General features: G+C 42.5%; 1 protein-coding gene across 1 annotated transcript; it reads right to left on the bottom strand.

The window, feature by feature from the left end:
• Positions 1 to 18: 18 nt before the first annotated feature.
• GCDH (glutaryl-CoA dehydrogenase) lies at positions 19 to 19,172 on the bottom strand. Its single transcript, XM_036741071.1, has 11 exons — positions 19,100 to 19,172; positions 18,740 to 18,858; positions 15,833 to 15,976; positions 14,922 to 14,984; positions 8,266 to 8,436; positions 6,655 to 6,784; positions 6,229 to 6,445; positions 5,788 to 5,891; positions 5,296 to 5,421; positions 3,935 to 4,095; positions 19 to 610 (listed from the first exon to the last, which is right to left on the bottom strand). The coding sequence occupies exons 2-11, from the start codon at positions 18,837 to 18,839 to the stop codon at positions 537 to 539; spliced, it is 1,290 nt and encodes a 429-aa protein (XP_036596966.1). The 5' UTR covers positions 18,840 to 18,858; positions 19,100 to 19,172; the 3' UTR covers positions 19 to 536.
• Between the last annotated feature and the right edge of the window lie 461 nt (positions 19,173 to 19,633).

Consider the following 19,633-nt stretch of genomic DNA (forward strand, 5'->3'; position numbering starts at 1 on the left):
AAAAAGGCCTGGACATAGTTTTGGTCAGCAGCATGTAGTCTTTATTAATGCATTTGTTCCCAGTCTGCTTCCAAGTCCAAGACACTGAATGATACACCTGGGAATCAGTGGGTGATCAGCAGGGTCAGGAGGCATTAGTAAGCCAGGAAGCATTATGGGTTTGGGTTACAAATCAAGCAGCTTCATAGAAGCCACTCTGAAGTTCATTTTTCTTCCTCTTGCCCCCTGATTTAAAAAAAAACAACACTTATTTCCCAAGTTATATAAAATTAATAATAGTTGGTGGGTTGAAAGGGACTGGTATAGCTTGTACAATCACATTCTTTCAGCATTTCAACAGAAGAACTGATTTTAGAACAAGGCACATTCAGGTATAGAAATCAATTTCTTCAATCTCAGTCCCCACCTTCCAGAAAGGAAAGTAACAGCCACTTCCCCGGAGAAGCAGACTTAACACAACCTAGGGAATCAATACAGACACGACAAAATGACAACTCTTTCTGAAAGATGTTTTTCAGCCTTTAAGTAAAACAGGTTCATTTCCCAGCAGTGAATGCTTGAATTCCTGTGATAGCTCTGCCAAGGATCAGGGCATGGATGTCATGAGTACCTAAACAAAAGAGAATTGAGAGAGACTGTTTTTAGCTGACCGTTATTCTGATATTCACCAGCATCTCTGATGCCTTACTGCAAAGACTAGAAGTCACCCTACTTTCGATCACTTGGGCATAGGTGCCAGTGGAAAGCTGAGAGGCTCATAACATGTAAACACAGCCCCTGACTTTTGTAGAGCTTTTCAAATCATTCAGTGGGTCAACACACCTGCTTCTAGTAAGCCTGCATACACATCACATCTGGTGTCCTATCAAGCCCAACCTGGATGCCTTAACTTTGGTGAACTAGCCTCAGGTAGTACACGAACCCAGACTACAGCCAAACCTTTCTGCCCTGACAGGGCCAAGGCCAGCAGAGTTGGTCTTCCTACCATAAAAGCGCTGGGGCTGAAGAAATTAAAGCTATAGTCACATGAAAAAAGTTCTAAATCACTATGGGTTAGAGAAATGCAAATTAAAACAACTCTGAGGTACCACCTCACATCTATCAGATTGGCTAATATGACAGAAAGGGAAAATGATAAGGGAAGGGAAAAGATGTGGGAAAATTGGGACACTAAGGCATTGTTGGTGGATTTTTGAATTGATCCAACCATTCTGGAGAGTAGTTTGGGACTATGCCCAAAGGGTAATCAAACTGTGGATACCCTTTGATCCAGCAATATCATACTAGGCCTGTATCCCAAAGAGATCATAAAAAAGGGAAAAGGATCTACATGTACAAAAATATTTATAGAAGCTCTCTTCATGGTGGCAAAGAATTGGAAATTGAGGGGATTCCTATCAATTGGGGAATGGCTGAAAAAAATGGGTATATGAATGTAATGGAATACTATTGTGCAATAAGATATGATGAGTAGGATACTTTTAGAAAAACCTGGAAAGACTTACATGAATTGATGTTGAGTGAAGTGAGCAGAACCAGATCACTGTACACAGTGACAGCAACATCGTGCAATGATCGGCTATGATAGACTTAGCTCTTCTCAACAATACAATGATCCAAGACAATTCCAACAGACTCGTGACTGAAAATGCTATCCATCTCAAGAGAAAGAACTATGGAGTCTGAATGCAGGTTGAGGCATACTATTTTCACTTTTGGGGGTGTTGTTTTTGTGGCTTTACCCTTTCTTTCTCTTTCTTCTTTTACAACCTGACTAATGTGGAAATATATTTACATGGCTGCACATGTATAACCTATATCAGATTTGCTTGCCATCTTGGGGAGGGGGATGGGAGAGGGAGAAAAAATTTGGAACTCAAAATCTTATAAAAATGAATGTTAAAAGCTATCTTTACATGTCATTGGAAAAAATAAAATACTGTTTAAAAAAAAAGTGCTGGGGTTTATTCCTAATAGCAATAAGGAAGAGGAAACACTATACATTATACCTGGGCTTCTCCCCAATTAAGCTCCCCCAGCTTTAGCTTGGGGATTCTAGTGATTTGGATCAATTCCCAGGTATGCCAATGAATCACTGTAACTTTAGGCAACTCACTTTCCCCACTGGACTTCATTTTCCCTTTCTGTAAAATGAGAAGGTTGGATTAAATGATCTAGAAGGCCCCTTTCAACTCTAGAATTAGGTTAAAAAAAAAAAGCCTTATGGGATACCAGCCCATGGGAAATGGACCACAGGGGACAATTATGAAAAGTTCAGTTTTAAAATATTCTACTCATATCCCAAACATCCTATCATTCAATTTAATAGACATTTATTAAATGCTTACTACATGCAAGGCACTACGCTAGGCACTCAGGATATGAAGACCAAAAAAGAAATATTCCCAGACCTTTGAGGTCCTTTGAGACCTTGTATTCTATCGTGTGAGTGCACACAGAGGTATAATCCCAAACTATATGCAAAGTATTTCAAAGGAGTTTTTAGAGAGAAAAAGCACTAACAACTTGAGGGAGAAGCATCAAGAGAGACTCATGGAGGAGGCAGCACCTGAGATGTTCTCTGAAGGAATGAATCTAGAAATTCTGAGACAGAGGTGAGAGGGAGTGAGTGGCAGAGATTAGGGACCACCTATGAAGTTGTAGAGGCTGGACATGGAATGTCATGCCTAAGCAACACCCAATGATAATAGTACCTAGAGCTATACATCAAAGATATCAGAGAAAGAGGAAAAATACACAAAAGTATAAAAATACAGCAGCTCTTGGTGTAAGCAAAGAACTGGAAATGAAGGGGGAGGATACATCAATTGGGAATGGCTCAACAAATTATCGCAACTAAGTATGTTGTTGTTCAGTCATTAAAGTCGTGTCTGACTCCTTGTGACCCCATTCGGGGCTTTCTTGGCAAAGATACTGCAGTGGTTTGCCATTTCCTTCTCCAGCTCATTTTACAGATGAGGAAACTGAGGTAAACAGGGTTAAGTGACTTGGCCAGAGTCATATAGCTAGTAAGTATCTGAGGCTAGATCTGTCTCCAGGCCCAGAGCTTTATCCACCGTGCCAACTAAATGCCCTGCATAGGAATATAACAGAATATTGTGCCATCAGAAATAATGAAAGGGACAATTTCAGGGAAACCTAGAAAAACTTGCATGAACTGATGCAGAGCAAAGGAATCAAGGTACAGAATGAAACATACATTTTTGGACATGGCATGTGTGGATTTGCTTATTTGCTACTAGGATTAAGTTTTTATTTGGAGGAGGAAGATCTGGAGGGAAGAGGGGAGCTAACAGCAGTATCAAAAAAATGAAGAAAAGAAAGAAAAGGCCATTGAAGAATTTTTTAAAATGCATAGAAGAGAACAGAAGGAAGTTGAGAAGGTAACACAAACAAGCAGGATGGTTTTGAAAGCTATTAATTTATTATATACTTTTTAAAAAGCAACACCACAATTGCAAACCTGGGTGACTAAGATGGTGGTGCACTGAAAAGAATGAGAGAAGTCTGGAGGAAGAAGGGATTCTGAGGGGAAAAGAATGAATTCTACTTTGGACATGCTGAATTTGAGATGCCTTTGTTGCGACCAGATGGCATTTAGTGACACAGTTCAGGAAAGAGTCTAGGGTCAGATATCTATCTATAGACAGATCTATAGATGAAGACATTAATAATAATAGCTGACATTTTTACATCACTTTACAATTACAAAGTGCTTTGTGGATAATGTCTTATTTGATCCTCACAATAATCCTGTAAAGGAAGTGGTGTAAGGATAATCACATTGATTTTACAGATCAAAGGACGACAGTGACTAGCCCAAGGTCATGAGCAGAGCTGAGCCTGGAATCTAGATCTCTTTCCCTTGCCACTTCACTGGCACACCCAGAATGGCTCTGCACAGGCTCCTCACCTTCATAAGTGTTTACAGCTTCCAGGTTCATGACATGCCGGATCACATGATACTCATCTGAAATCCCATTCCCACCAAGCATGTCACGGGCCTGTCTGGCAATATCCAAGGCTTTGCCACAACTGTTCCTCTTCAGCATTGAAACCATTTCCGGGGTCACCCTAGAAGACACGCAAACACCCCCAACACACACACCCCAGATATTGATTAGACTGGTGGAGAAACTCTGACACCTTCCATGGCTTCCCACAATCTCCTGAATTAAATCCCAACTTTGCCCCTGCCTCTCATCTCCACCTGTCAAAATCTTATCCATGCTTTGATGTCAGGAGCTGTCTCTTTCATGAAGCCTTCTTTTCCCTCTCCAGTTAGAAGTGATTTTCGCCTTCACTGAATCCCCAGTGGTGCCTCTCCTACGGTCACGTTCACGTCATGTTTCACATTACAATGATATGGGCTAGACATCACTACTATCACTCCCCGCTCAGTTGTCTGAAGCCAGAATCAGTGCTAAGCATGGGGCCTTGGACAGCAAGTTCTCCGGCAACACTTGGTGAATTGAATTCCTCATACAGAAAATGCGGGTGTTAGACTCAATGATTTCTGAGGTCTCTTCCAGCCCTAAAGCCTATGATCCTAGAAACTGAGTTATTTGTGCACAGGTGTCTTTTATGTTGAGCAAACTCAATTTCAGAAAAAATTGAGTTTACATAAAGGATAATTTGGAGCAGGATTTTGAAAAAAAATTTCTTTGCACTACATAATAATTTGCCATCAAGTCGGTACGAAAGACTGACCATGGGGGTCCCTACTTCCTGGATGAACTTTTATGAAGCTCACCTAGAAATCTAGCTAAGAACACACTTCACAGATTGCTTTAATGAGAACCCTCTTGGAACCTCTAGCCTCTGGCCCACAGCGTGAGTATTTCATTTTATATATGACCTTTCCTGATCCTGCTGAGGTGTAAGTGCTCTCTTCCCCTTGAAATTACTCTGTATTACCTTGCAGATACTTCACATTTGCCAGTGAACATGAGGATGACTTTTGCCTTTCTACTCCCAGTGTGTCACACAGGCTTAAAAACTGTTTCTTGAATTGAACTGAAGGAAGAGAAGAGGGGGCATCCTAGGAGAGCAGTCTGTAGTAGGAGGAAGGGATGTGTGGGTTTTTGCTAGGCCCAGGTGGGGCCTACTGTACTGGCTGAATGTATATGAGTCCTTCATGGATACACTACCATCACCTCTTCTCCCTCACCTGCTGTGCACCCTGAAGAGCTTTCCTAGTAAGCCTAGTTAGCCCTGGAGTAGCCAGCCTCTACCCGCACATCCCTCCACCCAGCCTTGGCCTGAGCCCCGTACTTGTTCTCGTCTATCAAGCGCCCAAGATGTAGGCAAGCATGCAGGCCCAGGGTGATCTCTGTGAGCATATCAGCCAGTTTTTTCTGGATGAGCTGGTTTCTGGCCAACGGGAACCCAAACTGCTTCCTAGATACACAAAAGGAAGGAGAAGGAAAACAGAACAATTATAGAGGTCAGAAAAGGCCCTAGGCCTTGGGTCAGCTGGAAAAAGGACCTGAGGGAGTCATGGAAAACTCAGAGGCAAGCAGCTAGATATGTCTCTGCAATACGTGACCTGCTGCTCTTCTTCCACCTCCTCCAGCCTTGGGCATGGTCCCCCTCACCCCGGTCTAGGCTCATTCATGCTTCTCTGATACCCTTCCACTTCTTCCAAAACCCCACCTCCTCCAGGAAACTTGCCTTGATTAGACTATACTTTGGGGCCTACCTTAGGTGCCGCCCAGGGTAAAGGAAGGAGGAGGACAGGAAAAGAAAGGTCCAGGCTCCCATTACCTGTCTAGGGTGTATTGCCGAGCTGTGTGCAGACAGAACTCTGCAGCACCCAGTGCCCCCCAAGAAATGCCAAATCGAGCTGTGTTCAGACATCCAAAGGGGCCCTGTGGAAAGAGGGAAGAGGCCGGGCAGACTTACTGTGGCAGGGGCTTCATGGGACACCTGGAGCATCTTTACCTAGGGAACTGCTAGAGAGGACCTTAAAAATCATCTAAATGACTTGGCCAACATCAAACATTAAGTAGAAGTGTCAGGATTTGAACTCAAGTCCCCTCACCCTAAATCCAATGCTTTTTTTTTAATGACTCATGCCAAATCCCTTGAATCTCTCTTGATTATCCTAGCTCCCATTCTCAGGGCCTGGGGATGCCTGTTACTCCCCAACTCTTTCTTCCTCTCCCCCCTTACACCTGGGTATGTTCTGACCCTGGTGTCACTCACAGCAAGGCCAGACACATTGGGCAGCACATTCTGTTCTGGCACTTCCACGTCATCCATGAGGATCATTCCTGTGACTGAAGTTCGAAGTGAAAACTTGCCTTCAATCTTGGGAGCCGACAAACCCCGCATCCCCTTCTCTAACAGGAAGCCCCGAATCCGACCGTCCTCACACATAGCCCAGATCACAAACAGGTCAGCCACAGGTGAATTAGTGATCCTAAGGGAAGATACAAGGAATAGCTTTGGAGAGACCATCTTCTCCAATAAGTTCTCCACCACCATGTTCTTCAAGCTTTCATGGAATGATAAGCATTTGAAGCCAGAAGGGATCTGAGATCATTATCTTAGTAGGCCAACCCTCTCATTCTATAGACACAGTCAATAAACATATGAGCCAGGAGGGAGCCCCTGCCCTCACCCCCTCACCAGGTCTTGGAGCCACTCAGGGTGTAGGTCTTGCTGGCTGCGTTGTAGCGGGCCTTAGTCTCCATACCGCCTGGGTCACTTCCATGATTGGGCTCCGTTAACCCAAAGCAGCCCAGGATTTCCCCCTTTGCTGTCAACCAAACCCATAGTCAGAGCTGGGAGTTTCTCCCCTCCCCCCAGACCACCTCCCTGTAGTTCCCACTCCACAGGCATCTCTATGGCTCTTGGAACTTGCAAAGCCCTAGCAGGCACCAATGAAGTTCAATAACCCTGGGGGGCCTGGTGGTGGAACAAGAATCAGTAGGGTTAATGTCAAGGGGGCAGTTTATGGACCATGGATTGAGTAATAGGGAGGATGCTTATGGGTCCCAGGAAGGGAGTCATTAGAGGGCTGGCAGGCTTGAAAACTTGGGTCAGGTTTTGGGGTATATCACTGGGGAGGGGGCTCAGGATTTCCTGGTGGGTCAGCAGGTTCAGGAAGATTTGTCTAGAGTCCCAGACCAGATGGTGGGAAGGGCATGAGATGGAGAGACAGGAATCACAGGAATATTAGCAGACTCAGGGAGGTAGGTCACAGGTCTTATAGACTCAAAGAATGGGTGGAACTGAGAAGGACCTTGGAAATCATCTAATTCAACCCCTTCATTTTGTAGATGGGAAAATTGAAGCCCTGAGAGATTAAGTGATTGTCCAAAGTCACAGAGTCAGGAATGGAACCCAGATCTCTTAACTCCAAAGTCAATGTTCTTTTCACTAGACAAGGTTGCTTTTGGTCCAAAGGTCTTAGGGAAGGTAATCTTAAGGTCAGTTGGGGAGGGACTCAGGGGTCCTTGAAGAGTGGGTAGAATCAGAACCTGACCCAGAAAAAACCTCAGAGGCCATCCAGACCCACCTAAACCTGAATAGGAATACCTTCTATCACATCCCCAACAAGGAGTCACCCAACCTTTGCCTGGAGACCTCTAGGAACCTCTAGAGCAGGGCTGTCCAACCTTGGGTTTTTATTGAAACAATAGACAACATATTTTAGTGAGAGCTCTGCAGTAGCTCGGTTTCATTTACTAAAGCATTTATGTAAATTTCTATGCTCATAGGCAGGCCACATAAATAGAACTGTGGGCGCACGTGGCCTGCAGGCTGCATTTTGGACAGCCCCACTCTAAAGGGACCAATGTTGTCCCTCAGCAGCCCCCTGTAAGGCACTGATTGTTAGGAAGTTTTCCCTGATATCAAATATAAAATTGCCTCTCAATGTCTTCTGCCCTTCTACCCCCGTTTTGCCCTCTGGGGCAAATCAAAATGAATTTAACCCCTCTTTCATGTGACAGCTGTTAATATATTTGAAGACAGCTACCCTTTCACCCTCTAAGTTTTCTTTTCTCTAGCAGAGTTGTGGCAAGGGAGGTAAGTGCCCCAAGGCTGGTCCATTGGGGACAGAACACCAGGGTCCAAGGGAGAAGACAGCTTAGGAGTCCTGAATAGGTTAAAAAGCTCTAGGAAGATCAAGGGCTTGGAGGCAGTCAACAGAGAAGAGACTAAGGGGTCTTTGGAGGGTCAGTGGGCTCAGGAAGGTAGATGAGGAGTCCCATATTCCAAGTATATCGCTCTCACCCAGTCGGGGCAGAAACTTCTGCCGCTGCTCTTCAGAGCCATAGGCATAGATGGGATACATGACCAAGGAGGACTGGACACTCATGGCTGACCGGTAGCCACTGTCTACACGCTCCAGTTCCCGGGTCAGAAGTCCGTAGGTTACAGACGAGCTTCCAGCACAGCCATACCCTAGGAGAACAGACACAACCTATCAGATAGGCTAGGTCCAGAGTCCCCAGGGACTTCTTGAGAAGAATAATCACTGAGCTGACAGACAGGTCATTCTATCACCAAGAGGCTGGCCCTTGGGGATGAATATTCTGTGGCTCAGACCCAATCCCCAGTCCCCCAACTCTTAAAGAGGCTGAAATCTACCTGTGTTCCCAGCTAATTTCACTGTCAGCTTTTGCTGCCTCAGCATGAGGTATAGGAGACTGTGGGCAAAGCAATGCCTGGTATAAGGAATAAGTGAGGGTTAAATTGTAACACAGTGCGGTCTTAGGGCAAAGTCACCTAAAATCCTTCCTCTCTGGCCAAGAATAGACGCATATACTTGAACCAAACCTAAGAGATTGTTCTGCCGATGACATGCCAATGACATGATGCAGCTATGTCCTGAGAAACTTTCCAATGAAGAAACAACTAGATTACAATTCTAAAAAAAATAAGCTTCCAGAAATAATTTCATCATGAATGAATTATTTTTGATACCTGTATAAAGAACGAGCGCTGTTGCTGATTCTTCTTCATAGTCTCTTGCAGACTGGCTAAATGCATATACTCTGGATGCTGCCATGTTTCCTTTATGGAACTCTCAGGAGAAAAGGCACCTGATCTGGTTACTACGTGCCTTTAGTTTCAGGAGGGAGATGGGGGAAAGGGGCAGATGCATTTCATGTTGGAAAAGAACTCCAAATTAAAGAAACTGATTCTGCATTGTGGGCCCACTCCAATAATGATGCTGGCTTGATAAAAAAAAAAATTAAACCAACTATCATTAGTTATATAAAGATAAGCCATGGCCACGCATTAAGAAATAGCCTTTGTCTAAAGCTCAAGTTGAAGGAATATAGTCACTAATAGAAGATTTAGAGAAATAAGAAGTTATCAAAAAGGAGTAGTCCCTATGTAAAACTCCTACCTTACTGGTAAGAAAAAAAGGAAAATAAGATAAAGAAGGTCAGCCAGTATATCACTTTGTTCAAGATTGAAGAGCTATAAATAAGCAAGTTATTCCTATGATTTCTATTGTTCCTAATCCTGCTACTATTATAACTTTTGTACCTCTGACCACACAGTTCTTTTCATTATCAATACAGTATGTTCTGGTTTCTTTTCCATTCCATTGGCTGAAAAATCTAAATTCTTGTTTGCACTTACTTGTGGAGAATTTCAGTGTGTATGGCAAAGAATTCCCCAAGGGTTCTGTGATTCCCCTACTATCTTTTCTAGAAACTTGCAGGAAAATTTAAGGTTGTTTATTTCACCAAAAGGGTCTGCTTTTCAATATGTAGATGATTTACTGATAGCTTCTGAAGTTGAAGAACAAAGTAAGATTGAAACTCTTGCTTTGCTTAAGTTTTTAGTTCCACAAGGACATAAGGTGTTTTTGGACAAACTACAGTATTGCCAGCCAGAGGTGAAAAATATAGGACACTTCCTCTCTGCAAATGAGAAGAAAGTATGGCCCTCCCAAAGTGAAACTAATTCTGAGTGAACATTCCACCTAATGAAAACTGCTGCAACATTTCTAAGTTTGTTTTCTTTCCTGAAACTGTTAGGCTTTAATTCTGATGCTGCACGATAGTTCCTCTGATTCCTTAGAAGAGAAAGCAAAATCTGAACAGGGAGCAGTATCCCTCCAGTGTTAGGTGGATCTAATATTAGTAAACCTTCCTAGGTGGCAAGGGGAGTCCTCTCTCAAAAACTGTCAACTATTTATGTCAAACCATTTATAAACAGGCCCTACTATCTTAAGAACAGGCAGGAAAAGAATGGGAACTTTTTTTCTGCTGAAAGTTTTACACTTTTCAAAAGATATAATCTCATCTTTGTGCTCTCAATACTGGTCAGGATGGGAATGAAAGAAAAAAAGAAGAGTTAAGAGGAAAGGCAATGCTTTCCCCTTTGCAGAAATTTATAGAAATGCAAACTTGTGAACTGAAAGGAAATGTATTTGCTGCAGATTTCCAAACTGTGGTTAAAGATTCTAGTGGGGTTTGGGGTCGCAGCCCCTCAGTACTAAGACACATGCAAACAACAGGTCACTCTTTCTCTCTCTTTGAGAGTGAAAGATTTATTGTTCTAGTGTAAAGAAAGAATGTGATTTCACCAATTAGAGGATGAACAGAATTGAAGCCAATTTAAAAGTTTTATCTCCAGTGAAGTCCAAAAGCGAAGAAAGAAAAAAAAAACAAAGGTTAAGAACCACCTATTATTAACTCTTCTCTCCATCTTGAAAAGAAAGAATCTTGTTTAGGTCAGAGAGCAAATAATTGGTGACTTTTTTTTGAATGTCAAAATTGATAGACGAATAATTTTTTTTTAATGTAAGATAATTCGCTTAACTGGCAATTTGTTTTGTGTCTATGTTTTAAGTAAAACTGTCAAGAATTTAATTGGGTATGTTTTCCTTTAAAATGAATAATAATGATAATTACTTAGTGTTTGGGAAAAGTATAACAGACTTTGTAAATTCTCATTATCTGTGAAGTTCTGTGGGGACTTGCCAAGTCCTCTGGATCTTCAGCTTTGGCAAGGTCATAAAGTCTTATCAGCTTTGTGAAAGGAGCTGTAAGAACGTTATGACTAATGAGAGCCTTACTAAGAATTTATAAATTCTAAAATAGTAAATTTGTTTACTGAGAAACTGAGGTCCCTTCCTTCAACACAAATATGTACAGTCAAAGTGGTGGATAACTTACAAGTTTGCTTAAAGTATAGAAGTGATTTATATGATTATTTGTCCATTAATTATGAAAATTACGGAACTACACCTAGAATAGTGTGTGTTGAAGTTACATCTTTAAACTAACTATCAAAAGATTTCAGCTTAAAGAATTTTTCTTTTTAACTCTAGGGGTTAAGACTTCTAAGCCAATAAGAGTAACCAGTATTTTTCTGAGTTCTGACTGAACTGTCACATATTCACTGTAAATGTGAAACTTGAGAATGTGATTATTTTCTTAATTTCTAATGCCTTATTTTTACACCAGGATGTTTATTAAATTAGAAAAGAAAGATGTTGAGTAAATGCTTTTGGAAAAACTTTGTATGTACTTAATAAACACTGAACATAAATGTTCTTTATTGTTAACTAATTTAACATGAAAAACAACTATACCCTGCTTTAAATTGTAAGCTATGTCTTCTTAACAATATAATGATCCAAGACAATTCCAAAAGACATGACAGAATGCTGTCCACATCCAGAGAAAAAAACTATGGAATCTGAATGCAGATTGAAACATACTATTTTCACTTTTTCTTTTGTTTTTCATGGCTTTTCCCTTTTGCTCTGTTTCTTTTTTCACAACAGGACTAATGTGGAAATATGTTTAATGTGATTGCACATATATAACCTATATCAGATTGCTTGCCATCTTAGGGATGGGGAAAAGGAGGGAGGGAGAAAAATTTGGAACTCAGAATCTTTTAAAAAATGAATCTTGAAAATTATCTTTACATGTAATTGGAAAAATAAAATACTATTTACTAAAAAAAAAAGTATAAGCAGTGGAACTTGCTATGTGAGATGGAATAGTAATTTGATTTGCTCTGAGTTTTGATTATCAGATATAGCTGTTTGACAGATGTTAAGACAGTACTCCACAGTTCAAGGGAAAATGCCAAGAATCACTCAAAGGAAATGCCAGCAGGAAAATATTTTTTAAAGTATCAAAGTAAACACACTGCATATATTTATGGGAAAATTTCTTAATACATACAGCTGGAAAATATTATCAGAGAACATAGATGACTTGGAAGGTTGAGAAAAAAGCCTTATGAAGGTAATGTTAAGATCCTCTTGAAGCAATTTTCCCACTATATTCCCCTTCTGAACAGGAATATTTCCCACCTAGTTGATTCTGAGCCTCATTATGGCACCCTGTGAATAATGTGGAAATCTGGTGCAGGATTGGCTGCTCCAAAAGGTATCCATGACTTTTACTTGAAACAGACTTAAAGAAATTTTGTCCTGGTATGCCTAAGATAGGTCACTTTCTGACTTTAGGCTTTGGACTGAGGGAACAGTTATAACACTATTAGAACCATGTCCTTCCTCTTTTCAGAATAAATTTCTCTCAAAATGTCAAGAGAGTTGCAAATTTTTTAAATGGACTTTAATGTTACACTCATTAAGCATCTCTGATCTCCTAAAATGGATGCAAATAACCAGGATCTCATTGCTTTGATTTCACTGTTCTGAATTTGACAGTAATTGTGGACTTCCTAGCCTAGGTGACTAAGACAAAAGTTCTCAGGCTTGCCATTTCCTTGCTCATTGGTTTAATAGTTATATATTCATGTATAAGATTATATCTGTATAGTATTACATATTAACTGAATGATATGGAGAAAGCATATATCCTCAAAGGGGTATAGGATAAAGTTGTGATATGATAAAGATATAAAGGTTCTAATTTTTAATGGGTTAGTGAACTTTACTTCAGGAAAACCAACATTAGACTGCTTCCACTTGAGAACTATGATATATATGTTTCAAATGTTTTCCACTGGGTAAAAGTATATACTGAGAGGACTCATGACAGATGTAATTGTATCAGTAACCTTAGAAGTTTGGCTGTTGGGCCAGTGAAAAACAGTGGAAAAGGCCAAGTAAAGATGGTGGTCCCAAATGATCTATTTTAAACTTTATTCCAGAGGTCACAGAGAACTACTGAGTTTCTTTCACTTTCATTTGAATATCTATAGATGCCTATCCATACAAATGCCTAAATACACACAGACTTTCGATATATTTTAGAAATTGCTTTCATTAACTGGAGAAGGAAATGGCAAGCACTCTAAACTTAATGCCAAGAAAACTCCATATGTGGTCACAAAGTGTTGGATACAACTGAACAACAATTGTATACACAGTCTCCAGCTGTATTGAGACTGTTACACAACAACTGTTTTATTTTTTACCTATTTAGTGCATGCGCGCTCTCTCTGTGTTATGTGTGCGTGTGTGTGTCTCTCTCTCTTTCTCTGTCTCTCAACATCAAGAGTCAGATTGGCTTACTTTACAAAGACAGGTCTTCACAGATCCTTTCTAAGATTCTTCCTCTAGCCTTATCCCTACCACATACAGGGTCCAGGCAAAGACAGAAAGAAAAAATATATGAAGACTGAAACTCTCCAAACTTTCAGATGAGTTACAAGTAGCTAAATTGGTTCTCCCTATAGCTCCCTATAGCTCTTATAAGGTTAAGTGCATAAGGTTTGAACTGGCTTTTACCACATGAACTAATTACTGAAAGGCCAATGTGATTGGATTTTGTAAAGCCCTACTAAATCATACTAAATTTTATCATTAGTGGGTTTAAGCAGCATCAAGGTGACTTGGAATCTGGAAAGTAAATGTACTAGAAGAAACACCTCTGCAAATCTTCCCTAAAAACAAGGCTCTTTCCAGGTACTGTTAACAACTGACACCCCAGTCAAAGACACTGAGATGCTGATTAAGAGATGCACTGACTGAGCGTGAATGGACCAAAATGAACAATTTGCGTACAGTGGTTTAAGACAGATTCTGCTGACATGGAACCTGCAAGGGAAAATGTTTCTACAAGCAGATGATTTTGTGAAGTAGAGAGCTAAACCCAAAATGACAGAATAAGAGATGCAGTGTTTAAATGGAACGTTGCACACATATTTACCCAAACTCTTAATATTGTCCAGCATCTGAACTACATTTTCGAGTTAGGGAAAGGTAGGGGATATTTTAAGAGATATTCCTTGAAAGTGAATATTGTTCTAAACTTTTCTGATTCAATCTCACGATATTAGTTTTGTTAGTAATAGTGCATGTTGGTTATACAAATGCTGAAGAAGTATACAATCGCAAGTCAATGAGACTTTTGAAAAGATATGAGCTCTGAGAATATGATACTATAAAATACCAAAAGGCAGAGTTTGCAAAAAACAAATGAGGATTGAACTCTAATACCGTCTAGTGTTAGGGTGTAGTCACCTACAGCTCTTTAGCTCCTGCCAAGAATAGGTACAAAGACTTGAACTAAACCAAAACAGGTTGTTCTGCCAATGTTCTGCCAACGTTACTAATGCATCTAAGTCCTGATAAAATTACCAATGAAGAAACAACCGAATGACAGCTCTGAAAAAGAAGTTTTTATCCATAGTTTTGTTACCTGCACAAAAAAAAGAATGCTGTTGTTGCTTTTCTGCTTAGTTTCTTGCAAAATGCCTATATGCATCTTTACTAGATGCTACTATTTTCCTCTTTTCAATAAATTTTCCACTATTTCAAGGATTGTCTCTATGTAGGTTCATTTCAACCTGACACTTGGTAAATACTTAATAAATACTTGTTGATTGTATGGACACAAACTAGACACAAACTCTGTCCTAGAGTCTGTAATCCGGAACCCCAAGGTCACAGGCAGGGACGAGAAACAGGAAGAAAGCTGGAACACCGTTATACCTACCTTTAATGGTGGGGCCTAGCACGCCCAGTTCCCCCAGTTCTGAAATGATCTCCCGGTGAAACACTATAAGAAGACACAGTTTGTAAACGCTTGGACAAATGTGAGACCCAATTCTAGCCTCTCCTCTTTCCCTAGTCCTAAAGAGAGATTCCAATCTTGTCTCTAGGGAGCCCCCACGGCCTATGGGAGAAAGACAAAGCCTCCAGGCTCTCTGCCCTTTACTCAGACTATTCCCAATCCCCACAGGGCCTTGTGATGATTACAAAGGTCCAAGAGACTCAGTTTCTGGGTAATTTAATCATTTTATTACTATGGCCAGCTGGTTATTAATAAAAGGGTGGCTGCCGACCAAAAACCCCTAATGGTGATGGGGTCACAGTTTATACGCCCTTTGTAGAGGAGGTGTTCCTGAGGGGTGCCTACTCAACTGATTAATAAAATGGAAGGTGGGTTATCTTGGGGTACATGACTTAGGTCACTCAAATCTTAGTCAACAAAACATCACTTTCCATGTCACCATATCAACATTTCCCCCAGACTGGTCTGAGCAAACACAATGAACATGAACACACCCATTAGCCCAAACTTAGAATTTCTTTTACTTTCTGATTAGATCTTGGACTGGGTAAATTTCTTTCTTCTTTCTCTTTTTTTGGGGGGGCGGGGGTTGGGGGGAGATAAATTTCTAAGAGAAAATTTCTAAGAGATTTCCTGCACTGGTTGGTTTCTGGATGAGGAAATAGAGAAGGGGGAAAACCTTGGTTCTAATACAATAATTAGTTATTAAATATGAGAGAAATATTCATTTCTCAGCCTCCATTCCAGTTTGCTACTGGAGAGAACAGGGAATCCTTTGGGGTTAAAGGGAAGTCACTCTACTTCGAGATGTCACTCTCACCCAAAACCCATACCTTCATTCCGATTAGCCAGGAGGACACGAGGCATCAGCTTTTCCTGGCAGTAGGCTCGGAAAGTATCTCGGGTCAAGATCTCATCAGGTGTTAGTTGTGATTCCAGAAGAAGTGGGTCCTGCCAGTTGAAGCTGGGGCGGGAAGCTGAAGGGGCAAGGACAGGAAGACTCAAGGGTAAGGGGAGCGAGACTGGTCATTATTCAACCCACCACCAGCTACGTTCTCCTACTCTGAGTGAATAAAAACCTCGCTTTGTCTCTAGATTGCAATACCTCCTTAAAGTACTACCCGGGGCAAACCATGTTTCCCTCCCCATCCTCAGTTTCCCCATCTGTGAAATGGGGATAATATTTCCTGTAGGACACCTCTGCCAGAGTTCTTTTTCACTGTGCAAGAGTTTTGTAAACCTTGAATGGTTTACAACAGGGCTGTCCAACCTTAGGTTTTTATTGAAACAATAGACAATATATTCTGATTTGCCATTTTAGTGAAAACTCTGCGGTAGCTCAGCTTCTGTTTACTAAAGCATTTACGTAAATTTCTATGCTTATAGGTGGGCCGCATAAATCACACAGGCTGCATATGACAGGCCACATTTTGGACAGCCCTGGTTTACAGAAATGGAAGCCACCGTTATTCATGCAGATTCTCCCGCCCACTCTCCTGCCCCATGCATTCAGAGAGCCTTCAGTTAGAATTGGACATCTGACTCCAGCTGAGGCTGGTGGGTGAGAGATGGGGCAGGGGACTGGCTACCTATCATCTCTAGAATCACAAATAAACTTCCCTTACGTTGTGAGCTGGAGGGCAGGAACTGGTCTATTTTTTTTTTTTGCCTCATTTTGTATCCCAAGTGCCAGGCACATAGTAGGCACACAATATTTATTGATTGATTATAAAGCTCTTCACACCCTGGCCAGAGCCTACCTTTCTACCGTTTTGTAATAACACAATATCCCCCATCACGCTCAACGTCCAGCTCTACTGGTCCCCTCACTGTTCCTCACACACAATATTCTACCCTCCTTCCCTTCTCTAGGCCTTTGCCTGTCCCCAAGGCTCAGCTTCATCCCAGCTTCTTGGAATCACTCTTTTTTGCCCAGTGCCATCTTCTGCATGAGACTGTTCCTGATTCCCCCTCCCCCAGGGGCTACTGTTTCCTCTCTCAAAGTTATACTGTACTTGTACTTGCTTTCTATATACACCTATATGTGTATGTGTTGTCTTTCTGAGAAGTACATGAGCTATTTAATTATTTTACTCTTGTCTTTATATCCCCAGCATCTAGCACAATGCCTGGCACATGGCAAGTGCTTGCTAAGTGCTTGCTGAAGGTGGGGATCTGGGATTGCGGGAAGCTTCCTGGAGGATCATAGATTTGGAGTTGTAAGAGACCTTTTAGCTACAGAGTCTAATCCACTGATTTCTCAGAAGAGGACACTGAGGTACAGAGGGGTTGTCATGAGCCCACTCACAGAGATAGTAAATGTCTAAGGTGGGACGGAGTTTGAACTAGGCTTTAAAAGGCAAGTAGGAATTTAACTGGTTAAGAAGGGGAAGGAAGGAATCTTCCACCTTGAATAGTTTGGATAAAGGCTCAATTCAGGAGAGTGCCAGGGTGTTTGGAAAGAATGTGGTCCAGGGTGGTTGGAAGGCCGTAACCCAAATAAGAAAGGTGAGGGTGTTGCTGGATGGTGGAGGGCCTGGAACTGGAGGCAAGGCCGTACTCAGGACATTTCTGAGCAGGAGAGTGATAGATGCAAATCCATACAGGAGAATGTGAAGAAGAGAGGAAAAAGGGAGAGAGAAAAGGATTAGGAGAAGGAGAGGGAGAGTGGGGGCGGGGAGGGGGGAAAGAGAGAGAATGTTTTTAAATAGTTGAAGGAAATGCTACATTTTAGTTAAAGGCTAGTGAAAATAAAGATTTATTTTTCCCCCATCCAAGTCAACAGGCCCCCTGAAATTTATCTGCCCAGCACCAGGTTAGGAACCTCTGACTTAGTGTCTATTCCATAGAACAAATGTGGGGGAGAGGAATAATCAGGGAAGTTGCCCCTATCAGCTAGATGAGCAAGAATTTTTTGGTTGCTAGGATTTGTATTGTATCTTCCTTTGGACACACTCTTTGGTAAGTCAAGTTTACAGGATAAATTGGTTAGCTTTCATTCCAGTGTACTGTTTGGGGAAGGCCACCGTTTTATGTTGGCCTATAAAATCTGTCAGTACTTCCCTGCTCCCACCCTATCCTTTATATAGGCCAGCTCAAAAGACCAAGCCATTCTCCAAGAGACACCAAATGGCAAATCTATAGTCCCATAGGAAGATATCATTGCTGTCCCAACAAAGGAAGTCTCAGAGTAGCATGCATTAAGTACCCACTATTTGCTAGAACCTTCGCTAGACACTGGGGACTAATACCAAGACAAAGGTGAGATCATTTCTGCCTTCTACGAGTTTACATACTTATATTTGTCTCATTTTTATAGAGAAGGAAACAGGTCAGGGAATAAAAGTAATGTGCAAGATCACATAGCTAGTGGGCAGCATAATCAGAATCTGAATCTAGATGCCTTGATTCCAAGTCCAGTGTTCCTTGGCATGTCCCTCCGCCTTCCTCGGGCAGCCAAGTCCAGTATGGGTCTCCTAGAACCTCTCACATAAGGAAAAAGTGTCGGGGGCAGGGGAAGGGATCATTTGTAGTGGACAAGGGAGAGCTAGATCCCAGGAGTTAGCGGGATGGATACTGAACTCGGAGAATCCATGCTCCGTTAATAACTGACTCTGAGCAAGTACCTTTCCCTCCCTGGGCCTCAGTTTCCTCATCTGTAAAAGGACAGATATGGCCTCGGTGATCTCTTAAGCATCCTTCCAGCTCCAACTCTCCGACCTTCCCGAGCCCCTACTCACCCCGGGTTGCGGCCTGGGTGGCTCGGCCTCTCACCAAGTCCAGGACTGGGCTATGGATTCGGCTCAGGAGCCGCCACGCAGAGACACCCTTCAGCGCCATGGGGAGGAGTGCAGGTCGCCTGGAGGAGGAGAAGCTCAGGGTGCAGGTCTCCCGCCCACCCCCAGCCTCGAGACTCGGTCCTAGGGAAGGTCCATTTCCAGAGGAGAAGCCCGAGGAGTGGGAAGGGGCCCTGGGGTCCGGGACAAGAAGGCCTCTTTGGCCCCAGCAGAGAAAGACGGGGGGACGGGGCTTCCGGCCAACGTCCCGGACCCCTCCCCTTCCTCGGTACCCCCCGCCCAAGACCCTCGAGCGGAACTCACCAGATGACTCCACGGTCAGGGCAGAACTGGACAAAGAGCGAGAGAAAGTTGAGGAGACCCAGAAGGAGGCGGGGCACATTTTAGCCCTTTCATTGGTCCGAATGGAGGCGGCTCTTCCCCGAGAGAGGCGGGGTTGTCTCTTCTTAAACAGGCCATGCCTGATTTTACCCTGGGGAAGCCTAACAGAGCCCGCAGACTGAGTATACCTCTTTAACAACCTTAGCGTGGTGAGGGAGCCGGGAGTCGAGAGCAGAGCCCCACTCTGATTGGTCATCCAGATAGGTAGCTTTTGACCCTCACTCTCATTGGTCCGATGTGGGGGCGTGCTGTGGGATGCCCTGATACGTCGGAGACTGCTTCTTGTGTTGAGGACCCTGGCCCTAACAGAGCAAATAAAGACTAGGGGTGGGGGCGTGGGGAGAGGTCCTGCCTAGGGTTGGAGGTCCGAGGCTCTGGCGTCCAGGCCTTTCCTTCTCCCGGGTTCCTGGAGGCTCCTTCAGTCACTATCAGAAGCGGGGTCTGAACCCCGGCATC

The sequence above is a fragment of the Trichosurus vulpecula genome, chromosome 1 (genome assembly GCF_011100635.1).
Source record: "Trichosurus vulpecula isolate mTriVul1 chromosome 1, mTriVul1.pri, whole genome shotgun sequence".
Lineage (NCBI taxonomy): Eukaryota > Metazoa > Chordata > Mammalia > Diprotodontia > Phalangeridae > Trichosurus > Trichosurus vulpecula.

Bases quoted from the DNA above. Each gene is read 5' to 3' on its own strand.
- GCDH (XM_036741071.1), bottom strand. From the start codon at position 18,839: ATGGCGCTGAAGGGTGTCTCTGCGTGGCGGCTCCTGAGCCGAATCCAT. The intron at 8,437-14,921 runs GTAGGTATAACG...CTGTTCTCCTAG, and splicing joins GCTAGGCCCCACCATTAAAG to GGTATGGCTGTGCTGGAAGC. The intron at 611-3,934 runs GTGAGGAGCCTG...TCTTTTGTTTAG, and splicing joins AGCTGTAAACACTTATGAAG to GTACTCATGACATCCATGCC.